Source organism: Perca flavescens, chromosome 4, assembly GCF_004354835.1.
Source record: "Perca flavescens isolate YP-PL-M2 chromosome 4, PFLA_1.0, whole genome shotgun sequence".
NCBI lineage: Eukaryota > Metazoa > Chordata > Actinopteri > Perciformes > Percidae > Perca > Perca flavescens.
This window is the reverse complement of record NC_041334.1, coordinates 22,870,965-22,893,581: the sequence shown is the minus strand read 5'-3', so window position 1 is coordinate 22,893,581 and position 22,617 is coordinate 22,870,965. Positions and strand designations below refer to the sequence as shown.

Genomic DNA, 22,617 nt, shown 5'->3' with positions numbered 1-22,617 from the left:
TAAGCAAGTTAGTAAAAAGCATGAAATGGATGTTTGTTTTATTTTATTTTTCAAAGACTGAGATGAACAAACTGCAGGACATTCTGCAGACCTCAGACAATATTCCAGATGCAAGTGGGCATCCTTCCACCTCCACATCATTGGGGCTTGCGCCAATCTGCAGCCCAAGATGAGTGGCGGAAGCGAGGTCTCATCATCTGGAGCTGCTTGCTGTCCTGCAACGTGGTTCCAGAGAAGAACTGCAGCCACTGCACATCTCCTGCCATCATTCGATGCAGAGACTGCATGCCAGAGGAGTGGCTGTGTCGGTGTGACATACACATCCAAAAAAAAAACACACTCCATAACAGGGAGTCCTGCATTGGGGAATTTACAAGCCCATAGAGCCAACAGTGTGCTGCGTAAAGCAAGATGGCGGATATACACTGATCAATCAAGGTAGTGCTTTGATCTTTTTTGATAAAGTGGTTGAAGTTGTGTCCTTGTTTTTATTAAAATTTTAATTTAATAATAATAAATTGCAAATAATTGTTTAAAGCTTCTCACTATTTATTGAACTTCTCTCTTTCAGTATGTCTTTTGCCTACAGTGAGGCCTGTCCAGTTGTGCACGTGTGATCCTGCAACCATAACAGAATCAGCTGGTAGAGCAATAATTATGGTTTGCATAAATGGTATTTTTATTTATTTATTTTTTTTTCCTGTCCAGAGTTATTTTCAGGACATAACTATGCATTAAATGTACTACCTTTTTTTCTTTTTTTAGGTCGGTATGATTTGCACTTGCCAAACTTGTCTTGCAAATTATGTCTGGCACAGTGGACACCTGACATGAGCGACCTCATACACAGTGGGTACTGGCCAGCATCTGTGAATGCTGACACATTGTTTTCAATGGATATCTTTACTTCATTTGAAGAGTTGAAAACTGTGGCTCCCAGTTTGTCGCGTCAGGGTTTTTTTGGATGTTGGAGAAAAGGACCTGTCAATTTGGAAGGGTAAGATCAGCGTGGATAATAGTTGCCTCAAGTAAAAATATTTTATAACTATTTATTTGACTTTTTACTAATTTACTTGCAAATGTATAGGCTGGCAAAATCCACGGAGACGTATTCCAAAGGAGTTATTTGGAGTATACATTCTGCCAGTACCATTGTGAGAATATGGCCAGTGTAGAGCACTTCACCTGCCCAGCATGTACACCCAACATGATAGCTCTTTGCGCAGATGGCAACAGAAAGCAGTACCGATTTCGACAGTCAAAAGGGTTAGTTGTTTTACACTTAGTCAAATGAACTGAACAAATAATGTCTTACACTGAACAAGATCTTTTTTTCTTATTTTATTTAGGTCAGAGCAACCATATTTTGATGCCAGGTACTTTCATCGCCAAGGACGCTGAAGTACAGCATTTTGTTGAGGAGATCAGGAGTAAAATGAAAAGTGTTAGTTAAATATTTATATATTGTTTTTGCAATGTATGGCTTAAAACTTGAAATGTAGGATTTTCCATTACACATTAGTTATTTCTTCCCTCAAGACCAGATGGTGTCAGCTTAAATGGAACAGACTAGTATCTCCCAACCAGCAATTTAAACAATATGTTGCATCTCATCCAAGTAATTTGGGGTTTGAAATTGGGTATGTGTGGTGACATCCAAAGTGGCTAGATTTTGGTAATAGGTAGTGAGTTATTGTTTGCTAAGCTGAAGATAGGAAAGTGAAAGATGCATTTTCTGAAGCTCCTTGAGCCCTGACTAAACCTCCAGTTGTATTTTGAAAGTAAATATTTAATGTCTCCAATCATTAAACAGATGCTCTTTGGTGTAATGTAACCTGACTCCATAGTCCTGATGGATTAAGTAATTACATAGGATAATTGTTTTTGTTATAAGCATAACTATTTTGTCAAACTATTTTGTCATGCAGACTGCCGGCAGAGGAATCTGTGGAGCCAGTCAGTGGTCTGCTGCACGGGAGACAGCCAGAAGAGCTAGTAAACTGGATGAAGAGGGCATTGAGGTGGTTGTTTGCCGACACGGAGTGCTATTGAAGGCCCTCAACATGTATAGGGGGGAAATATTTGCTTATCCGCTGTTCCTGCAAAAGGAGCTTCAGGCAGCCACACATGGACAGTTCTTTTTTACACGGATATTGCTTGCAAGCATTGGCCCTACCTTGAAAAGTTGTCGGTCTCCATGTCAGAACTCAGACCTTTACTGCAGATGAGGCCATTCCTTTCTGTCATGCATGCCAAGGCCCATTCAACAAAGTGTGAGGTACTACATGTTCTTTATCATACAGATTTAAACGATAACTTTTATGTATAATACATATGATTATAAAATAAATGTCCACACTGATTTGTTAGATAATCTGGAGTGGCAAAAATCAAGAGGGTGCTGGTACAACTGCAGGGGAGGAGGTCGAAATGGTAAACAGCTACCTCTCTCTCAGTTGTGCCCTCACAACCAAGTACATGACAACAAAATCTGGTAAGTTGATCTAATCTTTGTTTAAGATAAAACTCTAAATAATCCCCTATGATTGTTACATTTATCTGAAATTAAAGCTCAACTGTAAAGAAGTTGATTAACTGAATGACCATTAATGGGACTTTCCTCCATCACTTTATTCATTATGTTTAAAAAGCCAGGAATGACATGTTAACAGTCCATGCTATTGGATGGAACCGACGGAAGCAGGAAGGCCTTCATCTTGCATTATCCAGCAGATACGTCAAGGTATTGACCAGATAACGTGAGACATGATCAGGTTTACTGACCATATTCATATAAAACCAATGTCATGTTTGACCAATGTGTCTTAGATACTGTATAGACAATATAAAGCCTCTATGATTGGTCTTACCCTTTGAAGATAACATCTTAAAAATCTTTCTTTTTTACTGTAGACTTGTGAAAAGGCGCAGGCTGAGTCTCAGAGACTGGAAGATTTGACCAATCAACTTGGTTGCCCTGAGAACATGGTGCATCAGTGGGTTCATGATGTCAGAGAATGGGCTTCTGATGGTATAATATTTTATGGAAATTCTTTTACATAGTTTTCTAATGTATTGTGATAGTCAATTATAGTATATGACTCAGACTTGTTTCCTTGCATGGCCCTGCACCTCCTGCTCCTTCCCCAGCCATTAGCTTTTGCTTGTACAACCTAAAAGATCGATCAGATTTGTTTTTTTTTGTTGTTGTTTATATTGCTTTTGTATTTTAAGATTCTGCAGGTACCAGATGTGATGACCAACAACCTCTTCAGGAATCAATTGAAGAAATGTTCCTTGCGGTTCATCACAGAAAAGCCAGCCTTTATAATCAGACTGGTATGTTGATAACTGATCTAATCTTGTCATTTATATCGCTTGCAGATATCTTGTCTGGATTGTTTATTTCTGTATCTACTAGGGGTGGGAATCACCAGAGGCCTCACGATACGATATCAACAGCACGATACTTGTGTCACGATACAATATTATTGCGATTTTAAACATATTGCAATATTCTGCGATATATTGCAATTTCTTACCTTTTTGTCCAACTTGAAATTTTTCCCAATTTCAAATGATGTCCCCAAAGGAAACTTTGTCAACATCTGTTTTATCTAAAAAGATACTTTTCTCTGTTTGTTCATCTCACTTCAGTTTATTGCTGTAAAATGGGGATTGTCAAGCAGACAGACTGACCAACACATATATGATAATAGATCGATACTTGCGTCTGTGTATTGATACAGTATTGCCACGGAAAATATTGCGAAACTCTGCTGTATCAATTTTTTTCCCCCACCCTTAGTATCTACAAGTCTTTAGTTTTAAAATCTATTTCTTTTGAATTTTACAGATACTAGGGCTATTTTGTCTTTTAATTCATTTGTTTTTCTTTTTTGATTTATCAATTGATAAATGATTTTAAGTATAAGGCTTTAACAGTATTGCATGTATCATATCTGAATACACATAATTGTGCATTATGTTTTCTCTATTTTGTAACTATAGACAGCAACAAAATCCGACAGTTGCGACGAAGGAAATTGGGGGAAGAGAAGAAAAAACTGTTTGAAAAAATCAAGCTGTACAATGAGCAGGTTGCAGATGAGGAGCGCATCCTTGAGGATAAGGTGGAAAGCAGACTCTCTGTGGTGGAAGGAGACAGTGGGGCAGACTGTCTAATATGGCCATGGGAAGTGCACAGCAGAGGTATTGAACAATTTCTGTATGTGTGTATTGCTAGTATTTATGGGTTTTGCCTAGGAGTTGGGCCATTTTCATTACTCATTGCCAGACCCTTAATCTTTCGGATTTTGGGTTTGGATTTCCAGGCTAGGTTTTGCCTACACTACTTATCTTTTAACAGGTATGCTTTCTGTACAAGTCAAACTTGTGTTCAAAGGATGTTATTTTTGTGACTTCAGAATCGAGCAATATCCTTACGAAGAAGAAGATTTTTGATGTTTACATGTCAAAAATGCGGCTTCAAGAGGAAAAGATCATTTTGATGAGGGAGATGAGACAGCACTGCGCCTACCTCAGAAAGCTGGCCTGGAGTCTCCGCAAAATGATGTCCGAAATGTCTTCTGGCAGGAACAGTGGTAAGAAGCCAAATTACATTTTTTATGTTCTCCTTACAGTGACACTATAAATTCCTAAGCAACTTGTGCTGCAGGTCCTGCCTATTGATTTGACTGACACCATGACCTTTTGTCAGTGGTCCTTAACCATCCAGTGCGCCGTAATTGAGGGACAGCGCAACATTAACAACAACCGCTCAACTGAAATTTACATGGCCAAACCTCGTCAATTGTTTTTCAGTGCAAAGACACACTATACTTTACAGGCAATGATAATATAGTGCTACAGAAGGTTCACTTTATAAAATCAAGTGGTAGTTTATAGTCACTGTTGCTAAATGATCTCTTTGTTCATTGTTTTGTAATTTGCTCAGTAGAGAGATACTAGTGAAGTAGTGGATGGCAAAAGGTCTGCGTGGAGCCTCTGCAGAAGTATAAATTAAGGTGTAAAATTAGCTGGGCCTAGCAACTTAGTGTTTTTTATAATTGGGGTACACAAGTCTCCATAAAGCACAGGTTATTTTTCAGAATTGAAAAAAACAGCTTCTGAAATCACTCAGTGCAGTTTCAAGGTCCCTTGATGATAACAAAATCATATTTGAATAAATGTGCCCATTCTCGCAACAGGGAAGCCTATATGACGTGGACTATCACTTTGAGGTCCTCGGGTATTACATCCTTGTGACTAAATCTAAATTATCTGTAGTTCATTCAGTAAAGTTAATGACTAGCTGAACTACACTAACTCAATTGAGGTATTGTCACACCTCTTTTTCATTTTCCTTCTAGGCAGTTTAAGTGAAGAGGGCCATCGTGGGCTGCTGTGTCTTCATCAGAAAAGGCTTGCTGATGTGGAGGAGAAGTTCCAAGTCGTTAGCTCAAGGTACAGCCAGGCTTTAGGACCGAATGCTGCTTCTCTGCTTGAGGACGGACCCGAGGACATACCGGAGGACGACAAAGAACATGTATATGAGAGTTCAGATGAGAGTGATTTTGAGGCAGTGTAAACCAGTTTTTCGAAACACTAGCTTTATAGATGGAAAGGTATAGCATCGGATTTATGTATGTCAAGCGCGATATAATCTTCCCTGCAAGAGCATGTATGCCCTCCAGCTCTCTCAGAGCAGACACTTCCTCACACAAGGTGGCTGCTCTGTGCGCGTACTGTGTAGTTTCATACATGAAGATGTCATTATGTAACTCTTCCTATGTTTTGTGTCACGCCTCAGCTACCTGCACGACTCTTGGTTGTAGAATTGTTATGCAAAGACTAAAATCTGTGCGCAGCATATATAATTTGTTTGTGAGCATGTTTTATCATGCTCGCGACATATGACATAAATCTGACCCAATATTCAGGAAAATTTGAAAACACATACAAAAATCCAAAACCAATAAACAACAACAAATATGTGCTGCAAATGAAAAAATGTTGCTAAATGCCTAAACTAATACGCAACTGCAAACTGCTCTAAACACAAATTAACTAAAAAACAAACACTGAATACAAGTGCATTAACAGGGATTGACCACACCTAGAGGATGAGTCACACCACGCAAACTATTTAAATTCATTTTTACAATGACAATGTAGTAATTGTAATTTCTCTGCAGTTACATCTGCCATGTCGTGTTGTACATTTGGTTGGCTTTCAGTGTTATCTATCTATAACTATCGTCCATCAAATCGCTCTGAAAGTGATCCCAAACAATATTGTTTACCACTGTTTGTCATTATTACATATATATCATGTCATGCTGTTTCACTTAGCACTCCTTTTTAGACAAGTAGAACTGTTTGGATTAGATATGCCGTGTTTAAGTTGCATATGTTTTGGGGGTTTGGAATCTTCACTGCATGTTTCTGCTAGCATAAGTGCTTTGAACCACTGTAGCGTATTTGCCCAGGTCGGCCACTGTATGAAACAGCACTAATCGTATGACACGCATAACGGCAACATGAATGTCCAAAAGGCAAAGAGATAATCCTATTTAAATAGCTACGTTAAAGATATCTTTACCGTATCTGCCCCATCTGTTTGGGGGCAGATGCTCTTAACTAGAATTAATCGTCATTTAAAAATGTGAAAAACCCTGTTGTATATACGTGTGCCCTAGTTTTTTTTGTTTTATTGCATAATCCAGTATATTGTTATTCATAGTGACAATGTGGCTCATTTGAATTGAAGGTACATGCTACTACATTTAACTTATTTTTAAAAAATGACCATCATTACCCATGAGTTTTGATTGTAGTGTTTCCTGTTTATACTGCTGTTACTGTTAAAAAAATCAACAAATTTCCCAATGCCGTTACTGCAGGAATAAAACAAGGTGTAAGTTTAAGTGCATGTAGCCTTGTTTATGCTAATGTCTTCATGAAAATAAAATATGTGCGAAATAACTGATTTGTCATTTTTCTTTTAACGTTGTATGCCAGTTGTATACAGGGTGTTTAAAATAAGTAAAAATTATTTTCAGACAAAATAGCATTTTGACATTTTGGATGTCAAGTAAGTATATAGTTAGATATTGTATTAATTATTGCATAACATTAGAATAAATATATTTTTCATCATCCTGCTGAAGGACTGCTCTGGATACAATAATTAACACAAGGGGGGTTCATATTTGGGTTCTATTACCAGGGATACTGGATTGCTAAATTGATATTTTAAAACTATAACGTTACATTAATCTACATTTACATTTTACATCATGGTATTAATTTATTTAATTCGATTACATTATTTTGGTCTTATTACTGGTGAAATATACCGTAGTATGCTGTAAACAAACACTACGGTACAAGGGGAGCGCACTCAAATTCCATATCCCACATTCATTCATTCATTCATGTCATAGAATCGGACAGCGATCAGGCAGTGCTTTAACGGCAGAATCGCTTCAATGTGGATATTAAATGAGTGATTTTGTCACCAGCAACCGTAGCTTAGTTTTTCCATTAAGTTAAGTACCGTCTAATAACCATACACAGTATATAAGATAATAGGCTAACGTTTACTTAACCGGGCATCCGCCGGACGTGACGTATAATTGCGGATCCGAAAGACAAAATACATATCACAAAAATACATATCACAAGTACATTGATTTATTTGTCTAACGTTTTATGTGAGGATGTAAACAATAATGATAACAATAATAATAAAATACAGTTTCATGTATTTGTCTCATGTAATGTGTGCTCGGTCAGCCGGCGGACGGCATCAATCTGAAACGGAATGAAGCCCATCCACGGCGGGCAGCAGAAACCGGAGTCGAACACGTCCACCCCGGAAGAACTACAAGTATACTGGTTTGTAACAGATTCTGGGGCGCGTATCTAGTGGGAGTTGTAGTTTTGAAATATATTGGTATATTTCTCATAATTAGAAGTTGGCAGTGTGTAATTTTGGATACACCCTGGGGTTTTTTGGGATGGAAAACACACTGGTGTCATCAGATTTTAAAAATGTAATCGTTAAATAGGTGAAAATAGCATATTACCATATTTGACAGTGCTTACAGTGGATAAACTTTGGAGACCATATCTACATGATAGCTGAGGTCCAGAGCTTTCTATAACAGCTGGTTTTATGTGTGTAGCACCTTCTGTTGCTAAATGACAAGCCTTCAAACATGGACTGGGTTCAAGGTTCAGAGGTCAATATTTCCAAGCAGGAGTAATGTATCCTCTTCAGACTGACATATGTTCCTCTCCAGGTTGAGACCTTTCCAACAATGTGTTTAGTATAGTCTTACGACAAGGTTTTAATTTTTACTACATCATGGAGACCACTTTGCAGGCGATACTTTATTGTCCCCAGAGAGATATTTGTCAACATAACAGTTGACATATTGTCTTATCATACAGCTGGCATATACTTTGAATTAAAAAAAACTCAAACATAGTGGAAGCATATCACAGCCAAAATCTATTGCTCATCTTTCACAAAGAGTGATTAAGGCAACCTAACCTTATGCACCATATAATGAAGCAATTGCACAACCCCTGCAGCCTGAAGAAACATTATATTAAGTTTCAACTGAGGCAGGTCCAAATCAGGCCTAGTTTAAAATAATGTCGAGTTTACATTGGTTTACCCTATATCTTCTTCCAGAAGAGCTTATACTTCATGGGCGCACACCGCACGCACTCTTCTCGTTATAAATACGGACGCATGTTACCTTATGCGGTCCTGCACGAGCCTCACGCCCTCCCAAGGTCGTCCCATATTTGTCCTAATAAGGTCCATGTTAATCAATCAATGTATATTTCAGCCTTGAAAGGAGCCCTCGATCACCAATCACGAAATGGAAAAAATGGGGAAAAAAAACACGATTCAGTGATTGTGAGATCGAGGTGCTCCTAACAGAGGTAGAACATCCAAACTAAATCCTGTTTGGAAGCCTTAACCCTTGTGTAGTGTTCATATTTTTGATACACAAATTTAATAATGTAGCCTAATGTAATAGATTTAGCTCAATTACCAATGATACATCATTTATGGTTCATATTTGCCATTTAGGCTACCCCTGTGAGATCACATTTATATCATATGATCATTGTCGTTTTTTGTTAAAAAAATAAGGAAATTCAATTATTCTTAGAACTTAATCAAAACAGGTGAAAGTGCTTGAAATGTAACAATTTGATAACTTTGTGTTGGAATAGCAGGTGCAGAAAGACAACATTCCCACACACAGACACCTACAATCAGACACGACCACATAAAGACACACACACACACACACACACACACACACACACACACACACACACACACACACACACACACACACACACACACACACACACACACACACACACACACACACACAGATACACATCCAACAAACAACGCATTTCACGGGGAGAGGCAGAGAAGAGCAGCGTGTACAAAGGCAATTGCGCTGGGTGCAAGATAGGGCCCTTAAAGTCTTAGGGCCTAATTTACTAACACTAGCGCAGTTTGCGCTGCGTCTGTTTATGCGAGTTCGGTAATAGCGCACGCTATGCTTCCACATTTTGCGTAGTATTTATCAACCCTGACACCCATCAGCCAATCAGCGTCTTTCTCCGCCCACTATGCCGTAGATTGCGCTGTAGCTTGTGCTATGATATGGCTGAGTGCAGACTGAGATATTCCCACTGCTGATGCTATGACTGATTGAAATGATCCTGATGCCAGTATCTGTAATGTAGCGAGGAGTTTAACAGCTGCTGGAATGGAATGTGAACGCTGAATCGGAGATTCTATTTCATCTTTGATTTCTTCCAGTAACTCTAATATTGCACGGCTGCTTGATCTGTAACGCTAAATGATGTTGTGTTCACTGACAAAGTGTGATTCTTCTGTTAAAATTTTTTTCAGCCTCTTCTATGTCTTCGTCTTGCTCAAATTACTGTTGCCATTTCACCAGCGGCATAAAGGTCTACGAGGAAACTCAATTGCGGCTGGTTTAGACCTGCTTTTAAGAGGCGGAGAATTTCCCCCGCAGAATAGAGACGCACTCTTACTGACTGTCTTTCTAAATACCACAGAATATATAATTAGGCGCACTTTGCGCTTATCCTCCTACCTTTTCGAGTGGAACTCCCACTTTCCCCAAGACCCTCCCACGAACGCATATTGAAAGCGCAACTTGTCTCTTCTCGCTCATGTGGCAGACAATCTGCGATTTTACCCAAGTGCGCCCTGTTTGTAGATAGCCCGCATCGGTTACGTCCGTCTTTGCGACCAATTAGTGCCTGGAAACAGGCGCAAACGGCTTGATAAATCTAGCCCTTAGTGTAGTAGGCTGAGGATAGAACAATATAATTTACTATTATAATAATTTACAGATATAATTTACAGATCTCCACACACCAATGGCACCTACAATGGAAGCACTAACAAGTGTTGTCATCCGCCACCCACTCCAATGGCCACTTCTTTCCACTGTAAAACAAAAAGGAAAGTTTGAGTTTGAGTTATGCAGATAAAATGTAGACAAAATGAGACAAATTTAGACTTCCTGTAGCTGTTACCATAGTATAATATTCCAATGTGACTGTGTACAATAATTCATTGAGTTTATGATGTGAATCACAGTTTGGAATGCAATATATATATAGCAATATATTGGAATGCAATATATATATGTATATATATATATATATTGCATTCCAAACCGTGATTTTATATATGTATATATGTGTGTGTGTGTGTGTGTGTGTGTGTGTGTGTGTGTATATATATATAGCCCTTATTATGAAGTGTTAAGTAAGATTTAAGGTACTTTTTGTGTCACCTTTAATTAACTCTACCATCATCAAAACAAATGAGGAATATCCTTCAGAAAGGTTTTTAATCCAAAAAACAAAAACAGTCTGTAAAAATCCAGCGTTACATCATAAAAATATGTAAATCGTTCGCTAACAGCCGGGATTATAGAGGGGGAGTCAGCCGCATACTATGATACAATACAGATGTTGTCTCACTGTGCTTTCTGCCGGGTTTTTCAACCGTGTAAAAAAGTGATTTTGTAAAGAGATTTTTTAAACCCGGCGGTTAGCTGGTATTTGAGTTATGGTGGTGTTGTATCATTAACGTAAGTGCAAAAACATGAAAACATGAATCAATATCTCCCTCTTACTCATCGCTAAGTAGACTGTGTATGTGCACACCTGATTACCTTAACGTTAACAACCTGCAAGCAGGTGGGCGGTTCTTGAGCGTACTATAAAATAAATCAAACAAAGAGAAATAGTCTTCCCTCGTCTTAAAGTGATAAAAAAACAAAACAATACTATAGTAACCTATTTGCTTTTCCATTGCAGCGGAGGAGAAATCGTCTGCACAAAATAATTTAAGTGTCTGATGGTTATTTATGTGTGCTTTAGAACATAATCACTGCGAAACAATCATTACTAAGCTTTATTTATCTCTCTCAACTACACAATAACAGATTCAAGTAGCTACAAAATATGAGTTCTGCTGGTATACAGCTGGACGGGAGTATGTGATGTTAGCTGTTCACTGAATATGATGTTTAAAGCTCTGCCCATTTCTATATCTTAAAGTAATTGTTATGCGTGGCTCTCAGCTACCCAGGTGATGTCATGACCAGGGATTTACCCACGTTGACTGGCTGAACATATAATCAGGGTCCAACCCTGGTCACCGGTGTGAAAGAGGTATAAGATGTATGTAGGGTATACTAAATTAGTTTTCATAAGTAGTGTTTAAGCACCTATATAGACTAACTTTAACTTAGAAATGTACATACATTTAGTCATTAACTTGTATTTGTTGCACTAATTGACAATGTGTTAACCATGAAAAGTCATACATACCAGAGTTTGCATGGCTCCCACTCGACCTGCTTCATTTTTTGGCCCTATAAAACAGTGAGTTTTATAAACTTTAAATTTGCACGTCTTAACAGTTATACTATTCTCTAAAATATGCTTTTAAGACAATTCAATTCAAAACAGAAAAATGCAATCGACCCTTTTTGACTGGTACAATCTGTATCTTCAGACTTTCCATTTGGTGTGAAGTTCAGCAATTGCTTTTTTTCCTCTTACACTGTATGAAGAACCAACTTGCTAAGGTGTGCACTCGACACCCAGCTCGCCTAAATTCTTGAGAAATATACATTTTCATTTGTAAGAGACAAGTTGGGCTCCTGCCTAAAACAATACAACTTTGATTGAAAGCTGTGTTAAACAGCAAAATCGAATCAAAATCTGATTCCAGGAAATTTAACTGGAATCGTGTTTTTGCTAAATGAAACACTTCATTATATATGAAATTGACTATACAGCAAGTACAGTCAAGTCCTTACAGTTGAAAAGGGCCTTTGAAAACATTAAACGAAAGGGAACGCACGAAATGCAAAACATATTTTCACTTGATTTAATTTTGAATTACTTATGACAACGGAAGGAGCTACGTGATGCCTTATTTATCATTAACCTTAACAACTTTGCATTTGGCAACCCTCTTCACAGGGTAAAAATCCTGGCTCCCTGTCAGTGTGTGTAGGCATTCTGAAAGGAAAAATATATTAACAAGCTTACTACACTGAACAAGCCTTTACAGAATTATAAGAGATTATTGAAAAAACATTACTTATCGAGTTTTCTTATATCAAAGTTATTCTTGTACAAAATGTGAATGCAACACTGGTAAGTTACTCTATACAATGGTCTGGGTGAATACTTGATTCTTATTGGCTGCAGGGTGTCACATAGTGTCAGAAATTATTTCTATTTTCCCCACTGTGGATCAATAAAAAGCATAAGTATAATAAATTAATTATATTTACTGGTTGTCAACAGTAAAAAAATGTTAACCAAGGCAAAACATGTTGGCTTTCTAACTAGTGCTAAAAAAAGGGTTTATGAGCTGAATGGACAACAAATATCCCCCGTTTCTATGTGTGGCAAGTCATATCTAAGGTTGGTTCTATTTACTGGAGCAGTGAACACTGTTTGCATTGCATAAGAACCTTATGGAACGTGAATGTAATGCCTCAGGCGTAACCATTGAAACATAGTAATTGTTTAAAAAAAAAGTGACCATGGTATAAGTGGAGGCAACCCTTATAAGTTAACTATAAGTAAGCTATAAGTAAATTAACCCTTATTTATATACTATAAGATTAGGCAATAGGAGAAATATGTTGGCATTCAGTGTCGAAACCCCATGAATCCTAATCAGTAAAAGTCATTGTGGTGTCAGGAGTTGTGGAACGTATTCTCACGGCAGATACCAGCTTTTGGGGAAAAGACATTTCTTATTGATGGAGTGGCAGTAGTTAATGGGGAAAGAGACCACAGATTAAATTTAGCTTGATTAATTTAAATGTCAAGCTTACCAAATAAATGAATAAATGTGGATGCATCGCCAAAACATAATAGGTTACAACCACTTACAAATGCAAATACAGCAATAATGAGGACTCCCAACAATGAATTTCAATTCAAAATGTATAGATTTACACACACACACACACAGTAAATGAACAAACCTTTTCTTTTACGTGACACCACTCTACTGGGAGCTGTACAGCCTCCTTCAACACTGTCACCTGTTGATTACAGGGAAAAACAAACAAACAATTTATTAAGACAGTTTACAATTGAGATGGTCTTTATTGGCCCTCTAATATTAATTATGGACCCAATGTCTTTCATTAGGGGGTCTGACAATTTTGGAATATGAGTTAACACGAAGGCTTGCAATTAATACTTTCTTCATCTGGGACTGAAGGCAGTGCAAAGTGTTTACTGGATACAGAAATTACACCCTTTAGGATAAACATGCTCTGCTGTTAGCAGGAACAGGATGTATTGTGAGGGGCTTAGAACTTATTTCCAGTACTCTTCATATAGAACCTGTTATTACACAGCTTAGTTGAATTCGACGGCATTCAATGGTCTGCTATTTCTTTAAAACAGACTGTTGCAAAGTATAACAGACCGTTGCCATGCATAGCAGGGTGTCGTCATGGTCGCCATCAATCTGCTGAAAAAAAGAAGTGGGGAAGAAGTGGGGAAAAGTGGAGCGAGCAACTCCTGCAATTCAGGCAATGGCAGCATAACTGGTGAGTGCCTATCGCTACATTTGTTCATACAGTCTATGATAGCTACGCAGTAACTTCAGCCATCGGGACAACAACGCTAATTGGTAACATTGCAACATCGTTTTTACAAGTGTGTCACAAACAAGATGAATGAGGACAGAAACGTCAACATAAATAGTCCCATTCACTTTTCACGTCTCATTTCACCATCAATGGAAATGTTCAGTTCAGTCAACCCGCCCTGATTAAAACAGCAGCTGGATGAAGGAGTTTTCTCCACCTAGCTAGCGATAGCAGGGCATCACCCCATTACAGCCTGACTTATTTTGGAGGTAAAAGAGAAAGCTACTACCACAGCCTGTAATTGGGGGATTAAATGCATGTTGGACCCTGGCTTTTGCCAGAAATGCATGTGCTGCAAACAGCTGGCTATCTGGTAGGCACACACACTGATGCCAAGCATGGAGGAGGAGATACTGTGGTGTTGAGTGACTGACCGAGGGTTATATTAAACAGCTACAGTTTACGTTGCTATGGACGCAGGATACCAACCATAGAGACGGAACAGACCTTTTTCTTTATCGGTAGCAATACTATCGTTTTTAAATTAATATTTGGTGTCAAATTATTTATTTATTATTTATTTAGTTAAGTAACCATGTAATAGGCAGGATAATGCCTCACTCTACATTATCCCTTACTTATGCTTACCTTTTTCTTGACAAACTTGGGAGGCTCCAGTGGAGGCTACTGATCAAATCAAAGACTTCGGGGGTGTAGGTGGAGCTGCAGGGGGATGAGGCTGGGCAACAGCAACCTGTGTTGTTGGTGGAGCCAGTTGAGGTGTAGGTGGAGCTGCAGGGGGATGAGGCTGGGCAACAGCAACCTGTGTTGTTGGTGGAGCCAGTTGACGTGTAGTTTGGGGTTCAACTGGGGATGATGAATGTCCTGCAGCAACTTGTGGGGTCCAGCCTTCATTGGAGGAGTATTAAATGATTAACAGTAATAATACTTGGACTATTTTAAGGTAAAGTTCCCTGTGATGAAGACTGTTGTGAATTAATTAGCTGTATCTTAAAAGGGTTATTTTTATGATGTCATATTAAACCCTGCCTTTCCTGTGGTATCCTATTTTGCAGGTTTGACTTTGGCTAGGATTTCTTTCAAGAAATGTTAACATGGTTCACAAGAATTCAAATTGTTTTCTCAAAATCCATTATCTTCTCACTTCTTTGCCATACTTATGTCTTCACAGTAGTAGAGAAAAGTAAAGAATTTTGAAGAGGCCTGAACCAAAAAACTCTGTAATGAAAATACCTAATAGCTCATTTAAATCAGCCACCAACATGGCTCTATAGTTTGATCTGCTATGGTATCCTTCCTCCATGGTAAAACAATTGCAGCAGCACACTTTTGAGTCTTCAACAATAGCTGTATAATTTACTCTGCCAGAAACTGTTAGCACTTAAAAAAAGGCAACAATTTAATTTGTTTGACATAAATGAGTCATTTAACTAGTCTAGCACCAACTGATTATTTACAGTTGTACTTTAGCTGATTAAGCGGTAAAAACCAAAAGAGAGACTGCATGTTTTGCTGTGTTGCTTGCCAACCAAGCTGAAACAAGTATTCTTTTTTTATTGATACTTAAATTTGAGCAGCAAATAGCTAGCTGGTATGTTTTTAACATATGTCAATAAGTTAAGTTTAAAAAGCATAATTATAAATGTGATTGCTCCATTAGTTGAGAGAAGGCAACCACAGCATTATCTGTGACAGGAACACAAGCCATCAAATACAATAATGTTTTTTTGTAAATAACAGAACATTCTTACCTTGAATAACAAGTTCATAGAGTGTCTTTATTCTTTCAAGACACTTTTTAGAAGTGTCTGTCAGTTGACAACGGGGTGCCAAAACCTCTGAAACCCAGGCATTCTCTTTTCTTCCGGGCTTGGACAAAACTATTACAGCCCTTACACCCAGGGCCTGCAATTTTTCAAGCTAACACACACACACACACACACACACACACACACACACACACACACACACACACACACACACACACACACACACACACACACACACACACAGTAAAAGAAATTAAGATGAAAATGTACAGAGCAACACTCTGTAACTTAACTGCATGGAAATAATAATAAAAGCAATTACATACCAGCATAGAAGCTTCATCTACGATGTGGGAGGTGGTCCGATTTTTTTGGTGGGTATGGACCCAGCTCTCCCGCTTTTCATCAAATTTTTCAATTTTTTTTTTAGCCTTAGCTTTTGAGGTTGCTTTGCTTTGCATGCCTTGCAAGTTTTGCACGCGACATTGATTTCTGTGTGGCAGACCACACACTTTCTTAAAGTTGTCCCCCGACCTGGCATTTCTATCAGAAATACAGTAAGACAAACAGAAAGGGACACAAAAAGATTATGATAAATATGGATGTCATGAGAACCAATAGCAGGTAGGTAGGTACATACATATATACATATATGCATACATACATACATATATACATACATACATACATACATACATACATACATATATATATATATATATATATATATATATATATATATATATATATATATATATATATATATATATATATATATACACACACACACACATATATATATATATATACATATACAGTAAGTATATATATATATATATATATATATATATATATATATATATATATACACACACATACATATATATGCATACATACATATACACACACACACACACACACATTGTGTTTCTACTAGAACATGTTCACATGGTTCATTATTAAAAAAAACACTATTTTATTTTACTGCCCACAGGCAAAGCTGAATTGTCAAGCGCTTCAAATTGATTTTATCTACCAACAAGGTAAAGAAACCCATAACTACGAAATATAAGCTGCCAAAATGAAAAAAACTCTTAAGGTGCTGACACACCAAGGAGATTATCAGCCGTTGGACAGTCTGGCGAGGTCAGTGACTCGAATCTGTTCGGTGTTTCCCGTGCCGTCGTCAGTCTGGGGGAGAGCGGGATGAGCGTGACTAGAGTCTCTTAAAATCTGATTTAAACTGACCTTTGTTGATCTGAAATGAAGACAGATTCAGCAACTGCATCACGGCCTATTTCTCCTTAAAATGTTTTCAGAAACACGTTTTGGTGAACTATTTTAGTACAACATGAGATCGTATTCTCAACGAGCCGCCATGACAGTATGGCTTTGAATTTCCGGAGAAAACAAACCCATGTGACGCGTTCGTCCAATCAGCTGCCGGTTTTCATTTCTTGGGCAACATTACAGATTAGCGCCGCCTGCTGTTATAGAGATGTTTTACGTCTCATCTCTTTGGTGTGTTCTGTGGCACTTTTTGGACCAACACGAAGACCGATCATTTCGACTGACTTTTCTGTCAACGGTCAGCCGTCTGGTTGGTGTTTAAGCAGCTTTATGAAGACGTGGATACAGGCGTGAGAAATCAGCAGAAAGAATGGGAAGACTGTGATCGACTAACCTAACATCATGCTTGACTTTACGTGTGCAAGCATTTTGTTACCAAATCAGAAATCAAAATGTTAATATTAGACTAACGATATTTCTGTAAATTACGTTAAAGCATTTTGACATGATGCAGCTTGTATTAGACAGAATGTGGTTAAATATGAAGGCCGTGCAGTATAATGTTTTCAAGTCCCTTATGTGAAAGAATATACAAGGAATACAATGACAATACTCACTTGAAGACAATAGGCCAATAAGTGAGACAAAAACATTGTCAGAAAAAAAAGAATGCCATAGGCACGTTCAAATGTTCATGCACTGTGTTTTTTGGTCAGTAAGACAGTAATGTGAAATACAAAAGAAGGAATAGAATGACAATACTTACTTGAAGACAGTAGGCCTTCTAGAGGAGATTGCAGCGCTGGCGCAAGCAGAAGACAGAGAGAGTGAGCGAGAGACAGAGAGAGAGAAAGAGAGACAGAAAAAAAAAGAGACAGAGAGAGAGAGAAAATGTCTGTGTGTGTGTGTGTGTTGAAAATATTAGGAGTGGCTCTTAAAAGAGCCGTTGGTTTATTAATAAAGGAGGTACTGTAGAGGTGGATGTAATAGGGATAAGGGTGGTTGGTAACAGGAGCTGTCAAAGAGAGGAAAATAAAAACAAAACATGGTTATTTATCTTGCAGCAAGCATGAATTTCTCACATTAAAAATACAGAAGTGTATCAAAATGAAAAAAAGATAACCTTGATGGAGATGTTGATTAATGTAAACAATTTGTATTTAGTCATACTCAACATGTAAACTGCATGAATATTAGCAAAATAAGGGACAGTAACGTTTGCTATTTGAGCTCACTATTACAAAGTTCTAACGTTACAGTTCACGAATACACATAATGTCAGAGGTAACTAGGCTAAAACTATGTTTACAACACTTTACAGCATTATTGAAAGTACGCAAAATAAGGATAAACGATTGCTTAAATAGATCCAACCGGACACGACATGACCAGTTCCGACGGATCGCGTCGGACCTGTCAAGATAGCCTTTCAGCAGCTAACGTTAGAGCTAACGTTAGCTATTCATGTAAATCACGTTACCTTATTAGCTAGTTAATAACCTTCAGCTCTCTACCGCAATGCAATTAACATGGCAACACTCATAGACAACCTATAACAGTTTAAACAAAAGCCATTAATGAATTAAAAATATATAAAGCTAGCCTTTTAGCTAACGTTGGAATGCTAAAACGAGCTAGCGCTAGCTTATTTATGCTACTTATTTCCTAAATCCTTCAATTCCCATCTCTAACGTTAATAACTTTCGGCTCTCTACCACGAAATTAAATTAACATGGCAACACTTACAGTTAATATAGCTAACACAGTTGAAACAAAAGCAATTCATTACTTAAAATACATTAATCTATCAAGGATGTATCTTCCTCTTACCTGGTAGGGAAGGAAGTTGGAATATACTATCGCTATTCTTCTCTTTGGTCGGCGGGGAATTGTTGGCATTGAGGAAAAGTATCGCCCCCTGCTGGTATAGTACCTTCATAATGCGTGTAATGTTCACGCCTCGGCGAGGCAAACCGTGACATTGCAACCCAGTATCACGTGTATTACACGCTTAGGCGTGATACTGGGTTGCATGGTAACGACTGGCCAGTGAATGTTTGTAGCAGTTGAAGTAGTAGAGTAGAGTAGTAGAAAAAGTGGAAATAGTTTTAAGAAGTATGAATTTCAATAAAAAGCTAAAAGTTGACGCTAAACTGAACTGTTGGTTTTAATAGTTGAAAAATGACAAAATATGTAGAACATTGTGAGGTCTGAGAGGGAGAGACAAAGAGAGAGAAAGAAAAGGAAAGAGAGAGAGAGGGGGATAGAGAGGGAGATGGAAAGAGAGAAAGAGAGAGAGGGAGAGAGAGAGGGAAAGAAAAGGATGGAGAGAGAAAGGAAGAGAGGGGGGAAGAGAGGGAGGGAGAAGGAGGGATGAAGAGAGAAGGAGAGAGAGAGAAAAAGAGAGAGAGAGACAGGGAGAGAGAAAGAGAGGGATAGAGAGGAAAGGAGAGAGAGAGAGAGGGAAAGAAAGATAGAGAGAGAGACGGGGGGAGGGAGGGAGGGAGAGAGGGAGGGAGAAGGAGGGATGGAGAGAGAAGGAAATAGAGAGAGAGAGGGACAGGGAGAGAGAGAGAGAGAGAGAGAGGATGGAGAGAGAGGGGGAGAGAAAGAGGGGGGGATGAGAGAGAGAGAGGGAAAGTCAAAGAGAGAGAAAGAGAAGGAGAGAGAGGGAGAGACAAAGAGAGAGAAAGAGGAGAGAGAGAGAGGGAAAGAGAGAGAAAGAGAGATAGAGGATAGAGAGGGAGAGAGAGAGGCAAAGGGAAAGAAAGAGACAGAGAGAGAGGGAAAGAGAGTGATAGAGAGAGAAAGGAAGAGAGGGGGAGGTAGAGACAGTGAGGGAGAAGGAGGGGTGGAGAGAGTGAAAGAAAAAGAGAGAGAGAGAGGGATAGAGAGAGAAAGAGAGAGAGACGGATAGAGAGGGAGAGAGAGGCAGATGGAAAAAGAGGGATAGAGAGGGGGAGCGAGAGAAGACAGAGAAACAGACCAGAACAAGAGAATAGAAGAGAGAAGGCAGACTAAAGTTCATATTCCTGCCTGTAGTATCTGGGTGTGTATCTGTTGTCATGGTAACGACTGGCCAGTGAATATTTGTAGCAGTTGAAGTAGTAGAGTAGAGTAGTAGAAAAAGTGGAAATTGTTTTAAGAAGTATGAATTTCATTAAAAAGCTAAAAGTTGATGCTAAACTGAACTGTTGGCTTCAAAAGTTGAAAAATGACAAAATATGTAGAACATTGTGAGGTCTGAGAGGGAGAGACAAAGAGAGAGAAAGAGAAGGAAAGAGAGAGAGAGGGGGATAGAGAGAGAGATGGAAAGAGAGAGAAAGAGAGAGAGAGGGAGAGAGAGGGAAAGAAAAAGATGGAGAGAGAAAGGAAGAGAGGGGGAAGAGAGGGAGGGAGAAGGAGGGATGAAGAGAGAAGGAGAGAGAGAGAAAAAGAGAGAGAGAGACAGGGAGAGAGAAAGAGATAGAAAGAGAGGGGCAGAGGTAAAGAAAAAGAGACAGAAAGAGAGAGAGAGAGGGAAAGAGAGAGATGGAGGGAGGGAGAGAGACAGAGAGGGAGGGAAGGCGATAGAGAGGGAGTGAGGGAGACAGAAAAGAAAAAGAAGGAGGGAGGGAGGGATACAGACAGAGGGAGGAAAGAAGATAGAGGGAGGAAGGGAGACAGAGGGAGGAAGACAGAAGTAGGGTAGGAGAGGAGAGGATGGAGAGAGAAAAGGAGGGAGGGAAGGAGACACAGACAGATTAGGAGACAGACAGAAGTGGAAGGCAACAGATCTAGACTAGTGTTCATATTACTGCCTGTAGTATCTGTATAGACTACTGTTCATATTACTGCCTGTAGTATCTGTATAGACTACTGTTCATATTACTGCCTGTAGTATCTGGGTGTGTCTGTGAAAGTGTTGTCATGGTAACGAATGGCCAGTGGATATGTTTATAAACATGCTTTGATGTCTGTAATCAAGTTGATGAGCAACACCTGCTGAATCTGTCAGCTGTGCTGTGCTTCAGCTATTCAGAGTCCCTGAGAGCGAGCTCTCAAACAAAGCCTCACAGTGGCAACACGATAACTGCTATCAGTCAAATGACATCATCCTGAGCACCACAAGGCCTTTGTGAACGTATCGGAATAAAATGTATGTTGATATACTTAAAAATGTGGGCATATCAGCGATTTAAAAAGTGGTTTCGCTGTGCGTTTCACTGGGAATTGTGGAGAATTTTTAATATGGGAGCCAATGGAGGAAGATTTCAAACTCTTGTCATTTGGAAGCTTGCTGAGCCAAAAGTATAAGATGTATCAAAAAACTTTCCTGAAACTAGACAAAAATACCTACGTTTTGATGTATAAATTGTGTATGACAAGTAGAAAATGTGGGCGTTGGGAGCAATTTAAGGAGAAGGGACAAAGATATTTTTTTTAAGGCTCTGTGCTCTAGCTATGATGTCATCCACTCTAAGCAGCGCAATACACACTCTGTTTAATCGATAAAATTTCTTGAAATGATCACTAAACTTAAACAGCTTTTTAACAAAAACTGTAAAAGGTATCACACTGAAAAGCCAAAGCCTGATAGCTGAATATTTTGTTTGTAAAGTTTGTTTGATGTCTGTAGGTGAAAGTATGAAGGAGCTGAAAGTTTTGGGAGCGGAAGAAGATTTTAAGGAGTTGAAGCCTGCTCTCATTGACTTCAATGTTAAAAAAAAGTGTTAAAAAGCTTAAAATTTTAAAAAGTATAAATAGTAGAAAAAAAGTTGAAGAAGTCCCATCATTAGCTGAAAGAGGTGAACATTTGAAAAGTTGAATGTAGAACAGCATTCCCACTAAATATCACTCTTGTTCTTGTTTTTAATCTCATAAAGCATATGTAATGTATGGTATGTGTGAGAGTAGCAGAGTGCCAGTGGTTCAGGGGCGGTGCCTTGGGGATCTCAGATCAGTGTTGCTTGACAGCGGCAGGAGTCTACCGTAATTTAGGTCCTCTAGGGGCCTCTGTGATTGGACAGGGCCAAGGACCACAGTGCTCCAGCAGCTCTAGTTCCTCTGGTCTGGGCAGCCCAGGCATCACACCCACTGACAGGGTCTTTCCCAAACCTCTCTCCCCATCACCATCCACCTCATCCTCGGACAAACAAGGTAACATGTAGCTCCAGTCAGTCACAAGTCAAGTAGGAGAAGAAGACTGTGGATACTAAGTAATTGTGATTACCATCACGCCCCTGCGCCTCTTTTTTGACAGCAAAACAAACATTGACACCTATGTCAATGACTATTTACCACTGATCTTCTGTAGTGTAGGGTAGCTACTG

At 38.8% G+C, this 22,617-nt stretch overlaps 1 protein-coding gene and 4 long non-coding RNA genes across 5 annotated transcripts; 3 read left to right on the top strand and 2 right to left on the bottom strand.

Annotated features, from left to right (window-relative positions):
- Window positions 1-362: 362 nt before the first annotated feature.
- LOC114553548 (uncharacterized) lies at window positions 363-884 on the top strand. Its single transcript, XR_003692344.1, has 3 exons — window positions 363-438; window positions 572-673; window positions 766-884. It is a non-coding gene; the product is annotated as an uncharacterized LOC114553548 (long non-coding RNA).
- An 81-nt stretch (window positions 885-965) lies between these two features.
- LOC114554866 (uncharacterized) lies at window positions 966-1,370 on the top strand. The gene is made up of 3 exons (XR_003692482.1): window positions 966-997; window positions 1,088-1,266; window positions 1,350-1,370. It is a non-coding gene; the product is annotated as an uncharacterized LOC114554866 (long non-coding RNA).
- Window positions 1,371-2,490: 1,120 nt separating this feature from the next.
- Window positions 2,491-5,794, top strand: LOC114554662 (uncharacterized). The gene is made up of 7 exons (XM_028576631.1): window positions 2,491-2,494; window positions 2,652-2,743; window positions 2,914-3,031; window positions 3,235-3,339; window positions 4,012-4,212; window positions 4,428-4,604; window positions 5,373-5,794. Exons 2-7 carry the CDS (start codon window positions 2,663-2,665, stop codon window positions 5,588-5,590), a joined length of 900 nt encoding a protein of 299 aa, XP_028432432.1. The 5' UTR covers window positions 2,491-2,494; window positions 2,652-2,662; the 3' UTR covers window positions 5,591-5,794.
- Window positions 5,795-10,307: 4,513 nt separating this feature from the next.
- LOC114554510 (uncharacterized) lies at window positions 10,308-13,667 on the bottom strand. Its single transcript, XR_003692424.1, has 4 exons — window positions 13,608-13,667; window positions 12,551-12,624; window positions 11,926-11,969; window positions 10,308-10,528 (listed from the first exon to the last, which is right to left on the bottom strand). It is a non-coding gene; the product is annotated as an uncharacterized LOC114554510 (long non-coding RNA).
- A 32-nt stretch (window positions 13,668-13,699) lies between these two features.
- On the bottom strand, window positions 13,700-16,552 carry LOC114554511 (uncharacterized). The gene is made up of 3 exons (XR_003692425.1): window positions 16,342-16,552; window positions 15,998-16,166; window positions 13,700-15,134 (listed from the first exon to the last, which is right to left on the bottom strand). It is a non-coding gene; the product is annotated as an uncharacterized LOC114554511 (long non-coding RNA).
- Between the last annotated feature and the right edge of the window lie 6,065 nt (window positions 16,553-22,617).